At 43.2% G+C, this 25,430-nt stretch overlaps 1 protein-coding gene across 3 annotated transcripts in view; it reads left to right on the top strand.

The window, feature by feature from the left end:
• Positions 1-24,503, top strand: part of RHBDL2 (rhomboid like 2) — a 77,891-nt gene extending 53,388 nt beyond the window's left edge. For all 3 annotated transcript variants that reach the window (XM_088460567.1, XM_088460566.1, XM_088460565.1), the window contains 5 exons: positions 1,215-1,327; positions 9,362-9,462; positions 10,721-10,781; positions 21,606-21,667; positions 23,310-24,503. In XM_088460567.1, the coding sequence (XP_088316693.1) occupies positions 1,215-1,327; positions 9,362-9,462; positions 10,721-10,781; positions 21,606-21,667; positions 23,310-23,489 (517 nt within the window). In that variant the 3' untranslated portion in view covers positions 23,490-24,503. The remainder of the gene's footprint in view (positions 1-1,214; positions 1,328-9,361; positions 9,463-10,720; positions 10,782-21,605; positions 21,668-23,309) is intronic.
• The last annotated feature ends 927 nt before the right edge of the window (positions 24,504-25,430 follow it).

Genomic DNA, 25,430 nt, shown 5'->3' with positions numbered 1-25,430 from the left:
AAGCAGCTGATCCAAAGTTCTGGAACTATTAGAGATGGCATGATTCATTTATTTACTTTGATATTATCTATAATTCTTTTTGTTACATTGATTATATATTTGGATTTTGATATGCACAGACACTTTATGTGAAATATTAGTTTTGAAACTAGAAGGTATAAAGATCTACTGAGAATACAGAGATATGATCACATCAGTAAGCGGTTATTATGGAATGAACATGTTTCTGCATAGGTTTTTTTTTTTTTTTCTATCTTTATTTAGTTTATGTATAGGAAGTATTATATATTTGACGTGAATATGCACCGATATTAATTTAAACAGTTATTTATAGTAGTATTTTTAGAGAGTAATAATGAGATGGAAAATAGGTGTGGGTTTTGCAGCATAATGTACTTAATATATAGTAAAGGTATCGCATTTATCATTTTTATTTTTGTGTCGAAGTTCCTTAGTGGTACTAGTTTTGTAAATAATAGGTTCATATTGGGCATATTAGATATTACATTTTAGTATTATACTATTTGTGTAATAAAGTGATGTAAGGTATTTGTAAAATATTTGGACATAATATATGAATGTATTATCCTTCTCTTTTTGTTTGTGTAACTTAATGAGAATTGAAAATGGAATAAAGATATTAAACGAAATGTGGAATTGCCATCCCGAATATTCCCTGTTAAAACTATACTAAGCCCACATTTACTAACAGCAGGTTTAGAAACCAGTATAAACCTGCCCCAAGAAAATGACCTGCTTCCGACATGCATCATTTGTATTGTAGATGCTCTGCATGAATCCCTAGGATCTGTGTGCATTCTTTTTTAAAACGATAATGCATACATTTGTATGGGGTCATGGGGTCCCTCTCAATTTGATAACCCGCCCTAGACTTGTAAGCCTTGGCTGGTATTGGAAAAATTGTCAGGGCAAAGAGCATGGGGTGCCCCAGACTTTCCACTAACCAGCACCAGGGTTTTTAACAGACACTTTTACCGGCTCTCCGAGGACTGGATTGGGGAAGCACATCTATAGAGTATAAGATCACAAGCAGTACTCTTTAGTATTTGTTCTATTTTATATATCATTTCTGTTGGGTGCATGGTTTATACTCCAATGAGTAAGTGGAAACCCATGGGATTGTGTACTGGGCATGAACAATATTCACCAAAATAAAGATAAGCATAGAATTTATGTATGCTTATCATCCACAGAGTGCAGCACATCATAGGCAACCTATTCCTCCAGCTTTTTCTTGGAATCCCGTTGGAGATGGTCCACAAAGGACATCGGATCGGATTGGTGTACCTAGCAGGCGTCATTGGAGGTCAGTGCTACATCTGGTGACTGATGCTCAATTCTCATTCAAAGCAGATAGCTGAAGGGGAAATAATTCTTCTGTCATCCACCCCAGTTGTTTTCCGTGGTCTTCCGGGTCTTTTGGTGTTGCTGAGCTCTCCAATGCGTTCTTTCTTTTTAAGAATGTTCCAAACAGTTGATTTGGCCACACCTAATGTTTTTGCTATCTCTCTGATGGGTTTGTTTTGATTTTTCAGCCTAATGATGTCTTGCTTCACTGATAGTGACAGCTCTTTGGATCTTATATTGAAAGTCGACAGCAACTGATTCCAAATGCAAATGTCACACCTAGAATCAACTCCAGACCTTTTACCTGCTTAATTGATAATGAAATAACGAGGGAATAGCCCACACCTGTCCATGAAATAGCTTTTGAGTTGATAGTCCCATTACTTTTGGCCCCTTAAAAAGTGGGAGGCACATATAGAAACCGTTGTAATTCCTACACCGTTCACCTGATTTGGATGTAATTACCCTCAAATTAAATCTGAAAGTCTGCAGTTAAAGCACATCTTGTTTGTTTCATTTCATAGGCATTGTGGTGGTGAATAGAGGCCAAAATATGAAAATTCTGTCAATGTCCCAATATTTATGCACCTGACTGTGTATGTATGTATGTATATATATATATACATATATATATATATATATATACACACACACACATACACACGACACATGATTGCAACAAACAATTGACAATATTAATGGACGTCATTGATAAATACTTATAATATACAGTAGATTTTCTGAACTGTACTTCTTGCCTAAACCATAATTGTAATACAAATCACTTATTTATTTCCAGAGATGAGACTAAGGAGAAATGTCACAGCCTGCGAGAAGAAGGCATCATTAAAATCCCAGCAAGTCTGCCCGTTCTTTTAAAGTGGCGATAGTTTCAAAGGCAAAATCAAGTTGGTTTTGCTTTTTAAACTAATGCAGACTTGCTAGGACCTTGGAAATACTTGCGTCTTGCAGGCTGTGACATTTCCCTCCATGTATGATTAGAATTGTCATACTCTGTTTTACCTTATTTGAGGATCTCTCTTCCTTTTAGCTCCCATCTACTCCCTCACATCAGTACTACGAGTGTACAGTGTCATTGCGCCAGGAGTTTTTTTTTCCCTCGCACCTCCAGAGCAAGTCTGATTTTTCCTAACATCAGTATTTTTAAGTAAAAATCAGCAGGACTTGCTCTGGGACCCCGGTGGCACCCCACTTGTGGACTAATTATGCAATTGGAGATTTGCAATTAGCTTACTTAGTATTTAATTACCTACCTTTTGCAGCGCTATCTTCTTCCTCCAGCGTCGGGAGCCGGGTTTTCTGCAGCAAGGTATGTCCGTGTGTATATGAGTGTGTGTGTGTGTCCCCTGTAACTGGCACTGGGAGAACTACATCTCCCAGCAGGCCTTTAGCCTCCAAGCACCCCCCTCCCCAGTTACAAGATGGAGGGGAGGCCACCGGGAGTCATGGAGACCCCCAGACATGCAAGTATAATTGTTATTTTCACACACCACAGGGTTTTCAGCTCTGAAAACCCAGCGACCACTTTTTTAATTAATACTGCTGGTATCGGGAGCGCGCATACCCGCGGTAATCCAAAATTGGATGCAAAGGGCGCAAGTTTTTTTTTTCCTTGCACCAAATTGCATATGCCTCTATGACTCACAGTAGTGTCACCAACTTTTCTTTACTGTTAACTGGGTTCTACACACTCCCTCTTGGAACTCAGGTTCTCTCTTAAAGCATGAATCTCCCTGTATGCTGCAATTAATGGAGAAAAATGTTATTCATGAACTTTTTACACTGAGCTGTAGAGCCAAAAGGTCGATGACCGAAATCTACTTGGTCACCTTGCTTGTTCATTGCATATTCTGATACCTGTATGATTTTGTTTTTGTCAGCTTAATGGATTTGAGGAACACATTCTAATAAAGAAGTAGAGATGAACAAAATAATGTTTTGTATGTTTCAAAAGTGGAATTTGGTCTTAAAAGTTCCAGGGGTGGACTTCTCCCTTGCCCACTACCACTCTGCTGTGTGCTGATCAGGAGAAAGAATTTGCAGCAGTCTTTGCTCTCTCCCTGCCTGATGTGCCACTATGCTGCTATACAGCGGACAGCGGTAGTGTGCAGGGGAGAAGTGTTACAGGGACCAGTCACCCTAATCACTTCCCCTCTGGATCATCCTGATCTCAGGGCCTGATTCAGAGCTGAACGCTCTGACCAGAGCGCTCGCTCTGAATCAGGGCCCTCCTACCTTTTTTTGGAGCGTCCTCATGGACGCTCGCATAGCTGTGGGTTACCACCCACAGCTATAGCGAGCGTCCATGATGATGGTCGCGATGGTCTTGACCATCGCGACCATCGGGCTTGCGACGGAGACCCTGCGGTAGGGTCTCGCTGCCGCAAGCCCTGGAGTGATTTTGGCTCTATCAGAGCCAAAATCACTCCCACTGACATCACTAGTGATGTCAGTGGGGCCGGCTTGAGACGGTAGGCGTTTCCATGGGAACGCCTCTGTCTGGCAGGCACGCCCACCAAAGGGGGCGTGCTGTCAATCAACATCGACAGCACGCCCCCTTTGGTGCGAGACCCGGAGCGATGGAGAGCCCGTCGCTCGCCGGGTCTCGCGCCTGCGCACTCCGGAGCTCCCTCCGTCGTACGCATGCGCAGTGGGGGAACATCGACCCGCTTGCGAGCGTACTGCCGCTCACGAGAGGGTCTGAATGACTCCCTCAGTCCTTTCCAAATCCACACCACACTGCAGCATGAATGTACTATTTAGCTCTTTTCATAAGTTACAGATACAATGTGAGATAATGAAGCAAAAGCAGAAGTGGAAGTTGTATTGTTGGAACTTCACATCTCTGCAAAACATCCACTTCTGCCTCCAAACTCTATTTGCACTAAATTTCTATGCAAATTCGCTCATCTGTACAAGGCAGCATACAAACTATTATTGCTGTCTGTCTATAAGAAGTGTACTAGACACTTTGGGGGCATATTTATTACATTTTGCAGCCAGCCTCAATATTAAAAAATCCTTATCCCCTGCAATAAGGACTCTTTATTAGCAGGAATGAATAATTAATCATTTCTGAGTCACTGGGAAGGGGCTATGAAAGGCGCTTGTCCTAACAATCAGTAAGAAGTAAAGCGATCACATATGCAATCACTTTACTTCCTGGTTCTGCCCCATGCACCGCCAGCGCATGTACCAAGCGGGCGTCTCCAGTAACGGATCCCTCTCCTGAAGTAATCTGCGTGTAAATAGCCCATAGGCTACAGTGGTTAATGCCATGTAAAGTAAATTCAGCATTGAAGAAGTCCTCCTAGAAAGCATTGGGTGCCGCTTTTGTAAATGAAAATGGGGGGATCACAGCAGATATCTGATATCTGCTGCAGTCTCTCCTAAAATTATACTTATTAAAAGTTTGTTACAATTTTAGTGGCAGATTCAATTAAGTGTGAAGTTCTGTCGGTCCCTTGTTCAATCTGTGGCTGTGCACATAACAGGTTATAATGGTAGGAAGCCTTTATAAGGCGCAAGTTAAAACAACTGGGTAAACCGCATAGTATTAGCGTGAAAGGTGTTTGATAAAACTTCAAGACTGCTACTTTCTTACTTTGAACATGTAGATCCCTAATTTGCTATTTACCTTTTTACCAAGAAAAGGGATTGCAAAAACAAAAAAAGTTGCATCGCTAAAAAAAGGGAAATTATATAAATAAATATGGTAGTAAAGTGTCTGACCACTGGCATAATATAAATGAATCATAGAAATCAGAAAATGTGTACCGGTCCGCACTACACAGTAACAAACACATCGCCGCCGGCGCCAGGTAGTACACTCGTACTACCTGGCGGTGGTGTATTTGCTTTAGCAGCCAATTAGAGTCAGACAGACTCTCATTGGCTGCTGCACCCACTGCCAAAGCCGGGCTGGAGCTCACTCATGAGCTCCGCCTTCCGGCTCTTGCAGTGGCTAATGGGAGAGACGTCAGGATGTCTTTCCCATAGTGCCGAGTGGGAGGAGCGGACAGCGGCGGGTGCAGGAGTTGGGATTCAGTTAAGTTGTTTTTGTCTATGTCTGTGTATATGTATTATGTAAGGGGCACTACTGGCTGGGGGCACTGCATAGGGGGGACCACTACTGGGGGCATTGCATATGGGAACCACTACTGGGGGCACTGTATAAGGGGCACCACATGGGGGGGTACTGCATAGCGGGGATCATCACTAGGGGGTACTGTATAAGGGGCACTGCATAGGGGGGGACCACTACTGCGGGCACTTTATAAGGGTGCACTACTGGGGACATTGTATAAGGAGCACTGCATAAAGGGCACTACTGGGGGCACTGTATAAGGGGCACTACTGGGGACACTGCATAGGGGGACCACTACTAGGGGCACTGTATAGGTGTGCACTACTGGGGGCATTGTATAAGGGGCAATATGGGGGCATTGTATAAGGGGCACTACTGTCGTCACTGCATAGGGGGACCACTACTGGGGGCACTCTATAAGGGTCACTGTATAAGGGTGCACTACCGGGGCACTGTATAAGTGGCAGTACTACATGGGGCACTGCTACTGGGGAAATTGCATAAGGGGCACTACAGTGGTCATTGCAAGAGGGGCACTACTACTTTGAGCATTAAGGTGCATATGGAATGGAAAAGAATGTTCCCAGAGTGGCGAGAAACGGTGGGGTCATGTTGACACACCCCCATTTTCCAGTGGTCCTGCCCCTTGTGGCAAGTGGCCATACCCACCATGTCAGAGCGTGCACATGGAGGGGGGGGCTCCATTTTTCATCTTGCCCTGGGCTCAAAATACCCTAGTTACGCCATTGTGGTGTACTTTTTAAACTGAGGTCAGATCTCCATGGACCTTTGGCAGGTTTCACATGTAACTATACAAGTACTAATTAGCAAATCGTGGGCATAGACCATCCAACTATAGTGAATGTGGGGGTTATGTAACTGGATACTTGTCATGACTGCTGTGGAGTCAGGAGCATAGTGAAAAATAAACTGTTTATTGAAACAAAAACATAGTCCAGGAAATGCAGAAAAACCAGGAGTGATACTTGAACCGGACTGGAATCAGTGGTAAACAGAAATTTGAAGTTATGCAAAACTGGATACAACAATAATCATATTCTGCAGAGTGATGAGTGAGATTCACATGCAGCAATAGGAAACAGCTTGCAGAGGCCCCAGCTGGCTGGAGCTGCACAGATTACAGGCTGGAGGTATACAGACTGGAAACAACCAAAGGCAAATAGTTGCAGAGTAGAAGAGACAGACTCACAGACAGCAGTGGAGACTCAGCTTGCAGAAGGCAAGTGGATAGGAGTGCAGGTTCAGACTGTGGAAAACAATCAATGACCAGCAATGTGCATGGTAAGATGCCGGAATAAATAGTCTGTGAGGCAGATGCAGGTGATTAAACAGGGGAGTGAGATTAACTCCTCCATGTGAGGAGAAAATGTCAGAATACATCAGCAGCACCTCTGGTGGCACAGAGGTACTGCAGGCCAGAAAAAAAATAAAGGACAGAGGGGCTGATTATGGGTCTGATTCAGAGCCGCTCGCAAGCTGCTTGATGTTATAGCCCTGCGCATGTGCCGCGTCCGGCGTGCGCATGCGCGAGCTTCGCAGAGCGACTGAAGTTCAGTCGCTTCGGGGCTCACAACAAGACGGGGCGGCTGTCGATGTTGATTGACAGCTCGTCCCGTTTTGTGGGCGGGTAGGGGTGGTGGCCGGACAAACGCAGGCATTCCCTTAGGAATGCCTGGCATTTGTAGGAGGGCTTACTGACATCACTAATGATGTCAGTAGTGGCCTTCCTGCTCTATTAGAGCAGGAAGTCCACTCGGGCTTGCGGAAGCTAGACCCTACCCCAGGGTCTCGTCACAAGCCCGATGGTCGCAATAATCGCAACGGTCTCCAGCCCGCTCGCAAAAGCTGCGGCAGTTGGTAACAATTATATATGCAGTAGGAGACTGAGAACACAAATTGCAGATTAGCAGCACGAATCCTTGACTCGTCTCTCTGGGTTCTATACCCCCGGTTTCCTCAGAAGGTTAGATTCCTACTGCATATTTAATTGTTACCAACTGCCGCATTGTGAGCAACGGAATAGCCTTTCCTCCATACTATCATCTAATATTGGTTGATTACCAGGAGGCGGCTAAGGAGACCTGCTGCTGACAGCACTTATCAGCGGGTCTGCGCCGAACATATCAGCTGGCTCCCACCGTTCTCCACTACTTACTGACATGAAGCACTGACTGAAAGAACGGAGCTTGCCCGTGCTCTTTCCTGTTGGAACACTCAACCCCATCTGCCGACACTAGGAGACATCAAAGGCTACCAGGTACTGGTGGTGATCTGCCAGCGGGGCCGTGTTACCCACGAGCGCCAGGAGTTAAGGACACCACAACAGCCGCAGCTTGTGTTACACAAGGAGTGCTTTATTTGGAACCAACCTGCCGATTGGAAAAGACCTTCTCTCCTTTTTGACAGGAATATTTTTTAATGGGACCAGCATTCTTGGAGTGTTTCTACCAATAACTGGCTTATATCATTATTGAGACATTGCTATTGTCCTAGAGCCAAGTAACATTTATTATTCAATATATATACGTTGCCACTGACTGCTACATTGGTTCATTCTAATTAGTTGAGCCTTATGTTGATTCCTATATGCATATAGAGAATATGATATATGTTCATATAGCATTTTCAGATTGCATTTAGGATGGAGATTGTTTCTTATTGGATTATGGCCCTCATTCAGAGCCTGCTCGCAAAAAGCGAGTGCTCGCTCTGAATGAGGGCGTCCACTTTTGTTTTGAAAGATGTCCTCATGGCCGCTCGCTAAGTTGTGGGTTACCACCCACAGCTTTAGCGAGTGACCAGGTGATGGTCGGGATGGTCGAGACCATCGCGACCATCAGGACTTGCGGTAGGGTCTCGTCTACTGCAAGCCCCAGGTAGCTTCCTACTCTAACAGAGCAGGAAGCTCCCTACTGACATCACTGGTGATGTCAGTAGGGCCGCCTACAAACGGCAGGCGTTCCTTCAGGAAAGCCTCCGTTTGTCCGGCCACCCCGCCTACAAAACGGGGCGAGCTGTCCCCGTCCCATTTGTAGCGAGCCCTGGAGTGAGTGAATTTGTCACTCACTCCGGGGCTTGCGCACGTGCACTGGCCCTAACCATCGACCCGCTTGCGAGCGGGTCTGAATGAGGGCCTATATGTTTTATGATATGTGCAATACATGTTAATTATTATCTTAATAAAAGAGCAAAATAGACTCATCAACTGTGTCAGTTTGAGCGCTCCACTTTATATATTGTTTTTCACATCGTGCTGCATGGCATATTGCGGCTAGACGAGCAAGGACACATCTGTATGAGCCAGACCCTTACACTACCATATTATTCAAACTAACAACTTCTGCTTGTACTGTCTATTGTATGTATATTAAATGAGATAGGCTTCCCATGTGCATCTTTATGATTATTGTGCATACTCTAATTTGAATATACAGAGGAGAAAATGGGTCAGATGGTGATTTCTTTAAAAACCAAGGAATCCTGTTGACTTTGAAACAAAAAACATTCTTAATTATCCACATAGGTGGGTGCAGAATCCGGCACAGGGGTGCTGCTTGGGCACTTCCCACTCCCCTGGGTCATGGACTACCCTGTCCCCCCCTCCCGCCGTGATATACACTACTCGCCTGGACTCATCTGGCTGCCCCGGTGAGCATTCTATGTCCCAGAGGGAGGGTTGTACAGGGTAGTCTATGACCCGATGGAGGGGGAAATGCCAAAGCGGCAACCTCTGAGCTGGCTTCTGTGCATGCCTAGTCTCCAATAATGCACATGAAGCAGCATTCGTCTGATCATATTTTGAATTGTTATACATTTTAAGCACAGGCGCATCCATGTTTGAGTGATTTGTTTTTTTTTCCCCAGGGTCTCTGGCCAGTTCCATCTTCGATCCACACCTAGCTCTGGTTGGAGCCTCTGGGGGAGTCTATGCCTTAATTGGGGGCTACTTCATGAATGTCATAGTGGTGAGTTTATTTCAATTTTAGTACTGTTTCAATGTAAGGGCCAGCAAATATGTTTAAAGTAATGGTTTCACACAGTAATGTCTAGCATGTGCATAATGTTTAATGAAATAGACAACAAGCAAGTTTAGCTATACTAGTACATTGCAGTTTATCACTGGTGTCACAGGTCACACATGCATGTAAACAAAAGTGGCAGTGTAGGCTCCTGGGACAGCTGCTTTCTCGTGAGTAGCTGTTCAGCAGTCGGAGCTATACAGCATTGCTCCAGCGAGTAGGATACCCGGGCAGCTCCTTGGTGTAAAAAGGGAGAGGGTTGGATCGCCGGGTCGAGTGACCCGACAATCCAACCCAGGTAAATAGCAGGGTGATGTCAGTGGGAGTGATTTTGGCTCTGATAGAGCCAAAATCACTCCAGGGCTTGCGGCAGCGAGACCCTACCACAAGGGTCTCGTCGCAAGCCCGATGGTCGCGATGGTCTTGACCATCGTGACCATCATAATGGATGCTCGCATAAGCTGTGGGTGGTCACCCACAGCTATGCGAGCGTCCAAAAGGCCGCTCCAAATTTAAATAGGACGGCCCTGATTCAGAGCGAGCGCTCTGGTCAGAGCGTCCGGCTCTGAATCAGGGCCCCTGTTCCAACTCCGGGTCAGACCCGGAATTTTGGTGGAAAAGGGGTATTAGTAAACAAGTAACAGACACATCTAAGCCTAAACTTCCTCTTGGCGGCCCTGTGTTCTGGAATGTATATTTCCACAACAGCTTGTAGACCACATAAACTGTAATCTAATTACCTTTCCCATATACATGAGTGTTCTTTTAAATAAGAAATTCCCCCAGCACACTGTAATGGACCAGTAACAGAGATTTACATCCTATATGATAGTAGTAATGCAGAGATCTCAGTTTACATATATTTGCAAATAAATGGCTAAGCCACCAGCCACTACAAGGTGTGTCTGATATGGTGGTACTAACACTACATGATAATAGCACCCACTTTGGGGCATACGTTTGTGTATTTTCTTATGTTACATGATAATAGCAGATTAATTTATATATTTCTAAATCTCATTTACTGGTCCATTATGGTGTAGTGGGAAAATTCAGTGTTTTTCTTTCTTGCCTAGATTTGCCCCTCCCTCGCAAGCACCTATAGTGGACCAATGAATTGATTTAGGCAACTTACCATTTTTGTGTAGGTGTTCTTTTAAATATACAGAAATAATATGCTTTTAAACATTATTTCTTTCCACAGAATTTCAAAAATATGGTACCTCTGTTTGGAATTTTTAGAATATTGGTCATTTTAGTTATAGGTAAGTGTTGTCACCAGCAATCATACACATTAATATGACCTTGTTATTTGTCTGTATAATATGATGTTTCTTTCTTACTTATTAGTGAAATATTACCAACACTCTATAAACGCTAGACTATAGTTTATCCAATGGCCAGTAATTATATACTGCCACATTTAGAGATAAAGCTTTCGGGCTGATGCACAGGTGCACACAAGTTGGCCATAATTGTACTCGCACTGCTTGCACGGAACTAGATGCAGATATTAGCTGGTAGCACCGTCCCGATTCATGCGCTTGTGGAAATAGCCAGCCTAGTTATCACAGTCCCTGTAGCTACTACATCAGTATAGCGTACAGAAAACACCAGCATAGCGTACAGAAAACACCAGCATAGCGTACAGAAAACACCAGCATAGCGTACAGAAAACATCAGTATAGCGTACAGAAAACACCAGCATAGAGTACAGAAAACACCAGCATAGCGTACAGAAAACACCAGCATAGAGTACAGAAAACATCAGCATAGAGTACCGAAAACACCAGCATAGCGTACAGAAAACATCAGCATAGAGTACAGAAAACATCAGCATAGCGTACAGAAAACATCAGCATAGAGTACAGAAAACATCAGCATAGCGTACAGAAAACACCAGTATAGAGTACAGAAAACACCAGTATAGAGTACAGAAAACACCAGCATAGCGTACAGAAAACACCTGCATAGCATACAGAAAACACCAGCATAGCATACATAAAACATCAGCATAGCGCACAGAAAACACCAGCATAGCGTACAGAAAACATCAGCATAGCGTACAGAAAACATCAGCATAGCGCACAGAAAACACCAGCATAGCGTACAGAAAACACCAGCATAGAGTACAAAAAACATCAGCATAGCGTACAGAAAACACCAGCATAGCGTACAGAAAACACCAGCATAGAGTACAGAAAACACCAGCATAGCGTACAGAAAACATCAGCATAGCGTACAGAAAACACCAGCATAGAGTACAGAAAACACCAGCATAGAGTACAGAAAACACCAGCATAGAGTACAGAAAACACCAGCATAGAGTACAGAAAACACCAGCATAGAGTACAGAAAACACCAGCATAGAGTACAGAAAACACCAGCATAGAGTACAGAAAACACCAGCATAGAGTACAGAAAACACCAGCATAGCGTACAGAAAACACCAGCATAGCGTACAGAAAACACCAGCATAGCGTACAGAAAACACCAGCATAGCGTACAGAAAACACCAGCATAGCGTACAACTATGAATCGGGATCCTAGCCATGTGCAATACCCGATGGAAGTCAAAATGGACAGAGATTGCTCATTGGGCCTGATTCAGCATTACACGTATGTGCAATGCTGAACGCAAATTCCTGATTATTGGGAATCTGCGGGTGCGCATACCTGTTCTGTGCAAGTACACAATGGGTCCTTCGTGATCACACGCAGGACCCTGTAAGCCTCTTTCGAATAAATAAAAGTGACAGCGCTAAAGAATCATCTACATTATGCCGTGGACAGTAAAGCTTGTTGAATCTATGAATTTTAAATAAACTGGAAATAGGCTGCTGCTATCAATAACACAGTGGTCATTTGGTGAATATATCAAAGGAAAAGATGGTGATAGCGCAAACTAGGTCAGATTTGTGTGCAGAGAATGGATGGACAGTGTGTGTAGGGAATAACCCTTAATTAACCTATCACAAGGCAGATGTATAAGAAGCATATATTTAATAAATTTGAAATGAAATCGACATTACATATTCAAAATATGTATATTGTCCATGGTAATCATGAGTAGATGAGTCGTTTGATATGAAAAAAAAAAAAAAAAATAAATATATATATATATAGATTAATTTAGGCAATGAACAGTTAAAAATTCAATAAATCAATGATAAATCAACATATGAAAAAGAAGGGGGACTGGATTGGTAAGTCCCAAATGGGAAAGTATGAGAATTCTCAGGCACGTCACTGTATATTTGAGAGTTACCTAACCTGCTGGTTGGTGTTACTGGTGATCCATATCCCACTTGGTGATCGATGTACTTTAGTTTCTCCCCATGACAATACCAGCTCAGTAGCTGGGCAACTTGTGCAGCGTTTCAGGGGGAATTCTGCTATCCTGTAGGTGGGTTTAGTGGCAATCCATGTCCCACGGATGATGGAATATGGTGGTATCTCCCGGCGATGGTAACAGCTCGGCCACTGAGCAGCTTGGTGCGTGATGCAGCGGGAGATCCTATAGTCCTGTGAGGAATGTAACCATGGTCCGGCTGGATGTCGGGGGACAGTGGTGCAGTATTGTATCCAGTGAAGGAGTACCGAGTCCCAATCCACGGTGGCAAGTGAGGTCCGACTAACGCGTTTCTCTGTGTAAAACAGCTTCGTCAGAGGCTTAGTGTTAAACCACTGTCCCCCGACATCCAGCCATACCACAGTTTTTCGTTTGGTGATGGCAGGACCGGTCGCTCCCTGAGGCAGGGGGAATGCTTAGACAGCCCCAAGCTTTATTTTTATGAGTTTTTTTATTTTATTTACCTGAGCAAGCAGCAATGCGTCCTAATGGACGCCTGTGCAGCTGCTCCAGGTACCTCCGCTGGTGCTGCAACACTGGTGAGTGGTCCGGTGATTACGGCAGGCGCCAGTGGGGCTCGGCTAGCTGCTCCACTGGGGACCCAGGATTTCGGCCAGATACACGGAGAAGTACAGGTAAGGCGATTCAACGCTTGTTGTGCAGTCCTTACCTCTGGCGGTGGAGACCTGCCGGAGGATGTTGCAGTGGGGCGACTGGTTCGTCTGCTCCCCCACCGGGGCAGTTAAAAGCTGGCATCGGGGACCATGTAGAGGCCAACGGTACCTGGCAGTTGATGCAGCAGTGGAGAGGTTGGCTCTCCCCCGGCAGCCCCTCCCCAGGCCAGATCACGATCCCTCATTCCCACCTCTGAGCTGCTCCTCTCCTCACCCACCTCGCCATATGAGACATTAATCTGGGCTTTTCTGAAGCTACATGTCTCAGGAGTTTTGGGTCCAGTCTCCCTGTATACCTCTCCCTTGGGCCATGTTATACAGCGCACAAATCCTACCAGCCCTAGGAGGCTTAAATAGTTGATTTAGTGCCCATTATAAGTATATTTATATGAATTGTATGTGACTTGTGCTAGCTCTGCTGTGGGGATATACTATCTTAAAAATTTCTGACTGTCAGTTATATCCCTGCTGCTCTTGTTTAACCCTCAACTACCGGGTATGTAGGGGTTCAATATTACTTCACATTTACTTGTATTTGTGAAGGGTGTCACACTGCCTTACTAGCCATACAGTGATTGTGTGTTGCTGGCTGGTTATTACTATGTCTTCTAAGGGAAAACAGGGGCCTGAGGCCGCATTGCTGGTTACTTGCAGATCCTGTTCAGCGGGCTCGTCCCCTCAGGATTTCGTGCAGGATGGTCTGTGTGTTATTTGTTATGTACCATCTTTGAAGTCCACTGTACCAGCCTCTGTTCAGAAACCACCTTGGACGTCCTTCTTGTCCCAGGTTATGACACAGCTAGAGAACTGCTTGTCAGTCCCCACGCTGCTTCCCACCATGGGGTACCCACAGCTATTACAACTTACTATGTCAGTACACCCTAGGCATCCTCCCTGGATGGATGTTTATGCCCACTCAGTTCAGAATATGGCTCAAACGTCTGCCGTCTATCAGCATAGGTTACAGGCGGACAAACCGTTAGCCACCAAGGCACATAGGTGGACTGTATCATCCTCTCAGTCCAACCAGCTTTTGAATTCTGATGCATCATCTGAGGAGGCAGATGACGCACAAGGTTCTCTCACCGAGTCGCACCCAGGTGAGGAGCACCGTCATTCAACCGTGGATGTTCCTTCTTTAGTGAGGGCAGTTAAATCAGTCCTGAATATAGAGGATGATGAACCGGCCCCTAGGCCTAAAACCCCAATGTTTAAATGTCAAAAGTTGGTTTAGTCTGAATTCCCTAAATCAAAACAGCTCACTGAACTCATGGGAGAATCTTGGGGTACTCCTGGCAAACGGTTCCAGGTCCCAAAAAGACAAGCGTCTTTTTACCCTCTCCCTACTAAGGAATATACTGTGTGAAGTCCCTCACACTGTTGATTCGCACGTGGCCTGCTTAGTCAGAAGCTCTATGCTGCCTTTACCGTCCACATCATCCCTTAAGGATGCCACAGATTGAAAACTAGAAACTTGTCTCAAGTCAGTCTACTTGCTTTCTGGCGCTATCACTAGGCAGGCTATGGCTGCAGCCTGGGTTGCTAAGGCTATCAAAGGAGGCACTAAAAGAGAGCCTGCCATCAGATGCTACTAGGGAACAACTGGCATACATCTCCCATATTCAGGAAGCAGCCTCTTATTTGGAAGAAGCTGCTTTGGAGACTGGAATCCTTGCCTCTAAGGCATCTGTGATCTCGGTAGTCACCCGCCAGGTCCTTTGGCTGCGGTCTTGGAAGGCAGACACGGGATCCAAGAAGGCACTCAAATCCTTAACCTTCTCTGGAGACAGGCTGTTTGGCGCAGAGTTGGACAAGGTTGTGGCTACTGTGGCATACCTCTTTCCACCGATCTCCCTCCTCCCAAGGGCTCTTCCAAAGTTCAAGCAAGAAGGCGGCACGGTGATACTAATAGCCCCAGCCTGGCTCAGGCGACATTGGTTCACTGACCTACAGAGTCTCTCCATAGATACTCCTTTTCTACTTCCTCTAAGGCAGGGTCTGTTAGTGCAGGGTTCTTGCCTGCACCCAGACCTACCTCATCTGTCTTTGACGGCGTGGCTCGAGTCATCCCCCTTAAGAGCCAAAGGTTTATCTCGCTCTGTGGTCCAGACGATGCTCAAGGCGTGTAAGCCTGCCTCAGCCCGCATCTATTACAGAGTTTGACACTTACTTTCAATGGTGCTCCCCCAGAGGCTATGACCCTACAGTTTTTAGGGTCTCCCAGGTGCTTGCCTTTCCCCAGGCTGGGTTAGACGTCGGCCTCTGCCTGGCCTCCCTTACAGTTCAGGTTTCTGCTCTGTTGATCTGGTTCCAGGGAAGGATTGCTCCCCTGCCTGATGTTAGAACATTCTTGCAGGGTATTCTCCGCATTCAACGTGGTCTTCTATCCACACCTTTCTCAGGTTCTACGCTTTGATACCTTTGCCTATCAGGATGCTTCCTTTGGGTGGTGGATTCTCCTTTCTGCTCGTCCCCACCCTTAGGGGAAACTGCTATGGGACATCCCCATGGTATCCCTGTGGATCCCCTATGGACCCTGAAGAAGAAACTTACCTTTGTTTACTCTATTTCCTCGAAGTTCGTAGGATCCACAGGGCGCCCACCCTGACGCACCTGGCTTCAATGGGTATTTTTTCTCTTGATCACTGATTCCTTCATCTTCTGGGAGAATGTTTGAGTATACAGTTCTTCCTTCTCCTCTTTCCTGCTCCTGCCTTGGGCTTGTTTACAAAACGGTCTGCCTGTGGATGGGGGCAGGGTATATGTGGAGGAGGACCAGTGCATCTTGGGAGCTAAACCTTTACCTGTTTGGTGCCTGGACCTCTCCGACCACACACACCCCATGGTATCCCTGTGGATCCTATGGACTTCGAAGAAATAGAGTTTACAAAGGTAAATCTACCATAACTCTTAATATTACATTCAGTGAGGGTACAGAGTCGTCTGCCTCAATTGATAGATATTTAAAACTGATTAATTTACATTGCTACTAAAAGATAACTCAGTGTTCTGATGTTTGATTACAAATTGTTTAGATGATAGAGTGAAACAATCTCATTGCACATTGCAGTTGTTGCTTTTTATAACAGGCATAATAGCCTGTAATAAAGTGTAAATACTGCAGCTACGTTGGGAAATTCAGTATCAACTCCCTGTTTTGAATTTATTGACTTCTCTGGACATTATTTATAGTCCCTTGATGGTAACAGACAGTGATACATGAGAATTGTGGTAATTGCTAAATATTTTGTTACAATTGAGATATAACAATCCACTGACATTGGCATCTGACTTATTATGTGTATGTATCATTTTGTCCAGAAACAGCCATAGAAAATCAGAGCTTCACATATTTTAATTTGGTCAGCAGATCTATTTTTTCCCAAAAATGTCTGCTAGTTTTATAAGGGCACTTCATATGCCAAACATGATACTATGATGTCTAAGGGCATAGCAATTTACTAATTCAATTAGAGGTGGATTATGGACATTTGATAGTAATAACCGGCTGAATATGATTGTATTATGTCTATTCATATATATATATGGCTAGAGATTGGATCAAAATAATTTTTGTAGGATGTATTTTACCATATTATTAGGACATAACACTCTCCTCGAGAAAACATTTTTCTCATATAGAACGGACTGAGCATCTATAATATTTTCACCCAGTAAACAAAAATTCATGAAACCTGATTTCCATATAAACGATTAGTTATATGGAACTACTACACTATTAGAGAGATCGATTTATATGGACAACATAGGTGTAAAAAAATAAGTTCTAACTCTCTGACATTCCAATACATACATCACGCTATATACAAGAAGAGGTGTTCACATATACAGTAGGGCCTGATTCTGAGTTGGGAATAAAGTAAGATATAGCAAGTAACTGTGCACCTTGGTAAAACCATGCTGCACTGCAGGTGGGCAGATGTAATGTGCAGAGAGATTTAGATTTGATAGAGACGTGTCCAAGCGGAAATTTAAATGACAGTATAAAAATAAAGCTTTCCAGCATTTGTGGGCTACATGCAAAAGCACCCAGTATTTACCCCACATGTAAAATGTATGTATTTGCACCCCTCACATTTAAACTTGGTTTGTCCAGTGCACAGTTACTTACACTTTCTTGCTTTATTCCCAACTCAGAATCAGACCCTACTGTATATACGAGTGCCTCTTCTTATATATAGTGTGATGTTTGTATTGGATTATCAGAGAGCTGTAAAGTGCCTCTCGTTTATCTTTTTTTTTTATATCAATATTTTTTTATTGAGACAAAGGAAAATTTACAATCATGAGGAAATACATGAAAAAACATCACATATAAGGTATGAAAATAGATCAAGCATAATAGTATACTTACAAAGGATATAACCACAGAACTCAAAGTGACAATAGACAATAGTGAGAGTGAGTCTGACTGTATTTTTTATGAGACTTTATCATCATGGCAACGAACAAAAAGAAAGTCTGTGGTATAGTGCAAGTTCCTCTAAGGGCGTCTAACAAGAAAGATCATTAACCTAAGTCTTCAATTTTGTAAGTTTCTTAACAAACATATACAAAGATGTTTTCAATAAAGAGAGGAATAAACAAAAAGAATTATCTTCTTGTGTCTTATTATAAGGGAAGGAAACGTTAAGGAGAAAAAGAAAAGAAGGGAGGATAGGAAAGAGGAGAGATTAAGGAAGGTGGGGTATTGGAGAAAGTATCCAGAAAAGTGTGGGGGAGGTAGGGGAGTAGAGTAAAGGGATGCGGGGAGCCAAGGACTAGGGAGCCCCCACGATGTAAGATAATACAAAACAAGGAGTCATTTAAGCTAAGTATTATGATTGGAGTGGATAGTTGTCAGATGCTAATTGGGATTGTAGCCATTGTGTAGGTAGGAAGCATGTCTCTCGTTTATCTAAGTGGGTGCTAAGGACAGATGGGAACAAGTCCCTAGGTGTGTAAATGCTTACACCAAATATTCTTTATTTATTCACCAAAGAGGTTTCTTTATGTGTCACCAGATAAAACGAAGAGCCACACCAGATGAAACACTTAGATGAAAACCCTCCATGAACGGGTATCTTGTCCCTCTAGGTCACATTCTTACACAACAGTTTTATGCCCATCAAGGTTTCTTTAAGTGATACTTTTAAGTTACTATCTCTCCAGAATATCTCCTCAATAATACCAGCGCACTCCATACAAATGTTTAGGTAGCACGTGAAAAGCAGGATGGGGATTGACAGAATCTACCTGAGTTTCCTACAGTATGTAAGCAGCACTTCTAGTCAGAAAATCACTGGCCCCCTAAAACAAAAAGCCAGTTGCTGTTGTTGTGTGCCACTTCTAACCTATTTCTTATTATTGTGGTATATATTGTCGACATTCGAGCACTTACCTGGTACAGCAGATCCTGCGGTGAGTTGATGTTGATCCCAAAAAGATCCAGCAGCTCTTCAGGTGGTATGCCAGCCCTAACCCTCCGCTTCCATAGACATTAGTGCCTAACTCTAATCTCCCCTCCCATAGACCACATCAACCTCCCCTCCCAGCCTTACCCTAATCTCCCCTCCCGCAGCCAGACCCTAACCTCCCCTCCTGCAGCCTGATCCTAATCTCCACTCCTGCAGCCTGACCCTAATCTCCCCTCCTGCAGCCAGACCCTAACCTCCCCTCCCGCAGCCTGATCCTAATCTCCCCTCCTGCAGCCTGACCCTAATCTCCCCTCCTGCAGCCTGACCCTAATCTCCCCTCCTGCAGCCAGACCCTAATCTCCCCTCCTGCAGCCAGACCCTAATCTCCCCTCCTGCAGCCAGACCCTAACCTCCCCTCGTGCAGCCTGATCCTAATCTCCCCTCCTGCAGCCTGACCCTAATCTCCCCTCCTGCAGCCAGACCCTAACCTCCCCTCGTGCAGCCAGACCCTAACCTCCCCTCGTGCAGCCTGACCCTAACCTCCCCTCGTGCAGCCTGACCCTAATCTCCCATCGTGCAGCCTGACCCTAATCTCCCCTCCTGCAGCCAGACCCTAACCTCCCCTCCCGCAGCCTGACCCTAATCTCCCCTCCTGCAGCCAGACCCTAACCACCCCTCCCTCAGCCTAACCCTTATCCTCCGCTGCCGATCTGTGCAGAATGTCTACATTTCACATGTCAACATTGTGAACGTGTGAAACAGTGGACGTCTGTGGCCCCCTTGCTTATCATTGGCTGACTGCGTGTAGTGGTACAATGACCATTATTGAGGAGATACACTAGAAACATATAGGGGCATATTCAATTAGCCGTGGGGTTTACCCCGTAGCTAATTGCCTCGCTGGACCTATTCTATTAGCGGGGATGTACCGCGCGCAAGTCCCCGCAGTCGGACTTTACCTCGCAGCTCATGGAGGCGCAAGGTAAAATTCGCTGAAAAACCACAAAATTGGGCTCGTGTGCGGGGAAAAAACCCATTGATTCCGCAGCTTACGCGGGAAAAAGGCTATTTTATTGAATAGCTTTTCCCCGTACTGCGGAGATTTTGGCCGGCAATTGGCCGGCAAATTCAACCCCGCGGCTAATTGAATTTGCCCCATGATATTTTAAAAGTATCCCTGAAAGAAACCTTGTTCTATTGTGTAAGCATTTCACCTAGAGGAACAAGTGTCCCATTCTTGGCGTGTTTTCATCTAAGTTTTTTATCTGGTTAGTACTTTATCTCTCTCACCAATCAGCTCCTAACTCATTTTTCTAACACGGCCTGTAAAATGACAGTTAGAAGCTGATTGGTTGGTACTTTAATCTCTCTCCACTTTCTGTCTCTCCAAGGTTTGATAAATCTCCCCCTTGGTATAAAATGTTTGTTTAGGTCTGGTACAAGCTTGGACAGCTCTCTAGGTGGTGCCCGATCTCGCCCACTGCACACACGCACACATGCAAGCTTCTCACACTGAATGTGGTAATTAACTGTGACATCATAGCCAAGCACCAGTCTTCCATCATAACACTGACAACGTAGGAGTAGCAGCCAACAGCATGTAAATAGCTACTGGTGGTGTCTTTATTAACTCAGCAGCCATAGCTTTGCGAGGAGGTACCGTAGGAACATTAAAATCACTGGATGAATGACATTATTTCATTTATTCAGTGTTTTAGTCATCCCCCCAACTATTTTTACCATGGGCAACAGCGTGTTTAACTAATGGTAGCGGCTGCAGTGGGCTTGTTAGAATGTATTTATATTGATCTTGTTTATTTATACATCCTATTTTAGGTCACCTCTATGGTGCCATTTGTTTCTAAAGAAAACAAACCTGGTATTTCTAACCTTTTGAAAGTATACTCAACTTTGATGAACCCTCTCCAGATCTGCAATTCTTTCTTATTCAACCAGCCGTTGTCTTGTATACGAAATTTCTTGCCATACAGTATATGTATTTGCCACAGTATATATTTATAATATTTCTTAAAAAGCCCACTTGTCAATGCTTTTCTGAGCTGATTAAACGGTGCCAGAAAATCCAGAGTTTTGTTGAAGCTCAAGTCAAATGTTGCCATGTTGTGCCCATTATTTTCCAAATACTTTTACAATTGATATATGTTTATTAGACATTACCAGGCCAAGCAGAGCCCCCCAGTCTAGTCTGCCACTTTCAAAAGGTAGTTCTGTTTAGTATATACCAAATGTGGTTTCCTTTGACAGAAGCATAGTGTCTATGTTCCAATTTATACTCGGATAATTAAAATCTCCCATGAGGACCATACTTTCTCTGTTACTGTTACTGAATCTTAGTACTATCATTAAAGGTAAGTGTCTTAATACCCCTATCAGTACTTTGCTGGTGTCTTTTTCTCCATAACCATAAGATCCTCCTGCTGGACAGGTCCTATACTTAAAAAAAAATAAAAATAAAAAAAATTGCAAACCTCTCCCACATTTCTATTTTCACTAACCTGATTACTTTTTACATTTTCAAATTATAGGGAACATTGGCCATATGTTTGTGCTTTTAATTTGCTGCTTGCCATTACAGTCTGAAGTACATATGACAAGTTAAAATATATTCTCTCTCCTTTTGTATAGTTGGGACTGATGTGGGATTTGCCCTCTTCAGGAGATATATTTCTAAAGTTGCTGGCCCAAAGGTAAGATGGTGTATTGTTTTTTTCTTTGGACACCATGAAGGATAATATACTTTCTAAAGAACACAAAATCAAATTTTTACAGTGTATGGTTAGTCTGCAACATTATCTCCATGATTTTGATGGGTTGGATAAATTATTTGCAGTCAAAATTTAGACATTCAAAACTTAGACAGGTACAATATTTAGACAACCAAAATTTATACATGGACTATATGTAGACAATCAATTTGTAGACAGTCAAAATGTTGACATGGATATAATGTAGACCACTAATAATTAGGGGTTTATTAATCATCCCTTAATTTCTACAAAAGTTGGTGAAAATTATTATTTTCCCCTACTTTTGTAATTAATTATGGTTCAGGGCCATTCATTAAGATGTAATGCAGGAGATATGACTGATATCTCTCAGCTACAATTCTCCCCCCATAACTCCCCTTACTTTAGTATGGGGATGTAAAAATTGTCATTCATCAAATTCCGAAAAAGCTTTTTTTTTTCCGGAACTTGTGAGTGATACTGTATACCATTCACAGCAGATGGGACAATGCTCTAAACGATCTTGTGCTGTTACATGCAGCATGTAACGATACTTCTCGCTGTCATTCACCAGATCGTGCAGTGTGTATGGCGTGCGCAATGTATTGTTACATCGCATCATTCCATCGCTGGCTCGCACCATTATATGGTGTGAAGCCAGCTTTACGCTACAAAAATAAGCCACCTGAAACTTGGCATGGCACGAATGACGGCCTTGAGCAGTAGTGGGGAGTTGACAATTACACAATTTTGAGGCTACAGCCACCACCACACGTAACACCAGGACCTCTTTCTTCTGATCCCCCAAAGGGGATAAAACAAATATTGGCAAGTTTCGTCTTTCATGGTCATGCCAATATGGGGTGGGCAGTTATTTTATAATGGGGCCTACGGGCACAGAGGGATGGAGGGGTTGCTAAACACACCCTAGATATATATTTTTTTAAATAAACTATTTAAATATATTAAAATCTATTTTTTATTTTAATATAAAAAAAAACCTGACAATTTCTGAGCGGTTTTCTGGGAGTTAAATCAAATTTTAAGGGGGCTGTGTATGGGATGCTGGCACTCGGGGTCCCGGTGGTCAGAATCCTGATGCCGGCATCCTGATGGGGTTAGGATACCGACACCTGTTGGTAAGTATCCTAACCCTACCCCCTAACCCTCACTTCCTGCACCCTAAACCTAACCTCCCACCCCCCAGTGCCTAACCCTCTCCCCCTAGTGCCGAACCCTAGCACTCCCCCTGCTGCCTAACCCACTATTTACTGTAGAGAATAAGGCACCGGGATTCTGACTGGTGTTGGGATTCCGGAGCCAGCATTGTGAGTGCCTGCATCCCAGCTGTTGGGATTTCAACTACCTCCCGATTAAGATAAACGTGGCATGTAAAATAATGTGTGCATGAGTATTACTGTAGACTTAATTCTATAAATAAACCTATCCTATAGCTCAAAATCAGATTTTTTTTAATGCAAAAAATATGATATTACAATATGAAGTCAGCATAACATATTCCATTTCATGGAATTCTGTAACTTTCCTGTAGCTCGCAATGGATTTGACATTTATTCCTTGTGTCTTTGCCTACCAATTCTAGGTCTCGTTTGTAGCTCACTTTGCTGGAGGACTTGCTGGAATGTCCATTGGTTACACAGTTTTCAGCTGCTTTGACAAAAACCTGATAAAAGACCCCAGGTTCTGGATCTGCATTGCTGCCTATTTCGCTTTTCTGATTTTTGCTGCTTTGTTTAATATATTCTTGTCTCCAGTGCCCTAAACTTTTTTCAGATTCCTAGGAAGAACAGTATTGTATATTGTTGTGTGTGTGTTTTTTTTTATTCATATATATATATATATATATATATATCCGTTCTGAATCCAACTTTTATTACTGTTAAACAAATCATGGAGCTGAGTAGGCACTTTGGAAAAACTTGGATTGTCTAAGAAGTCCCAGTCAGAGAGCAGACGCCGGTAAATGCTAATCAATGAGTCCTTCAATTTGGTGTCAGTAGTGGGCTGACCTTTCCTCATCTCTGACAAACACTTCTATACTCTCACAAATTTAAACATCATTGAGATTTGAAAGGTGTTACATAACCTAAAACCTCATAACCAATTGCATTATGTAAGCCATTATTTATTGTTTTACTTGAAAAATAGTTTAGTTTTAGTTTTTTTTTTTTACATCTTTGGACAAGTACATTAGGTTTTAGGAAGACTGTGTAAGTTGCATGATGTGACCTATAGTTGAAGGACTGTGAAGTGGCTAGATTTCAGGGCTATGTTTGTGCTATGTAAATTTGGAATGCCAAAGTCCCTATCTAACAATAACTTTGAGTCATTTTTATATGTACTAGAAATAATATTGAAAAACAAACAACAACGAAATATAAACTATAAATACTCAGCAATATTTGATATTTAAGTGATGCCTGGGCCTGGCAAACCCATTACTGTTCTGTACATCTGCAGCCTATTCATGTCTCTGCATTTCTCTACATTAAAAGAACCAGTTTGATTGGTTCTCCCTATGCTGCCTGGACCTCATGCATCGTTTCTGAAGATATGACAATACTATATCATGAAGCAAGAGGTGGTAAAGACTTTTGTATTTAGGTTGACATCTTTTTCATTCCCCAAGGAAATAATGCGCATTTGAGGATTGGACTTATTTTAAGTGTTGGTCAAGTTCTAAGCTACTTTACATAACATACATTAATACACTGCTGGTCCCAGAAGGATCATTTTTTATACATGTTTAAATTGTAATTATGTTATTAAAATCTGAAAGGATGTCATGTGTTGGCTGTTTTATGGGGTGTACTTGGTGTTTGCATTAAAGAAAATGTACTTTAGTACTTGGCGATAACTGAATTTCAAGCACTACTCTGGGTTGATCCATTCTTGTTTCACTTGTAAAAATCACCTTTTGCACTGCGGTTCAAATTGTCCGTATTGATGGTCCAGTTTACATAATTTCAACTCCTAAAATAAAGGCTAAAATTATTCCATAAAACATTTCTGTAATTGGTTGGTTTACACTGAAGTAGGTTTAACCACTTAACTTTTTTCCGGCAATACCGGTCAGAAATTGCCAGGTCTGCAGAAGAGTCAGTGGAGATCCATTCTACACATGTGTAGAACGGATTTCCTATACAAAAATACAGCGAGTCGGTGCGATCGCACTTTATCAGCTGAAGCACAGCTGGCTGCATTCGCATCCTATGCGACCACATCAGTTAAGTGGTTAAAGACTTTGTAGTCAGGGCTGGACTGGCCAGATAGGTTACAGTGAATACTCCCGGAGGGCATTATGGAACCTAGCCATGACCTTTGGGGCAAGCTGATAACCAAATATCCTGTGGCTCGGGGAACAAAACATCGACATTTTTTGTCCATGGCCAAGATACTCCCCAGACCTTAATCCCATTGAGAACTTGTGGTCAATCCTCAATAGGCGGGTGGACAAACAAAAACCCACAAATTCTGACAAACTATATTCACAAGAAGGAAAGAAAAAGGTAACTCCTTTGTTTGGGGCACACCGTGTCACAAAAATAATAAGAATTAACTTTTATTATGATAAATTTAAAACAAAATTAAGCTCAGATACATCATGTTATCATCCAAATTTATTAAGAAAACAATAACTCAATGAATAAACAATTCATGATTAAACTCGATCAGAGAAGTGTAACTGTATATTATATATATA

The sequence above is a fragment of the Taudactylus pleione genome, unplaced genomic scaffold (genome assembly GCF_031769625.1).
Source record: "Taudactylus pleione unplaced genomic scaffold, aTauple2 ptg000007l, whole genome shotgun sequence".
Taxonomy (NCBI): Eukaryota; Metazoa; Chordata; class Amphibia; order Anura; family Myobatrachidae; genus Taudactylus; species Taudactylus pleione.
This window is presented reverse-complemented; position numbering and strand designations above follow the sequence as displayed.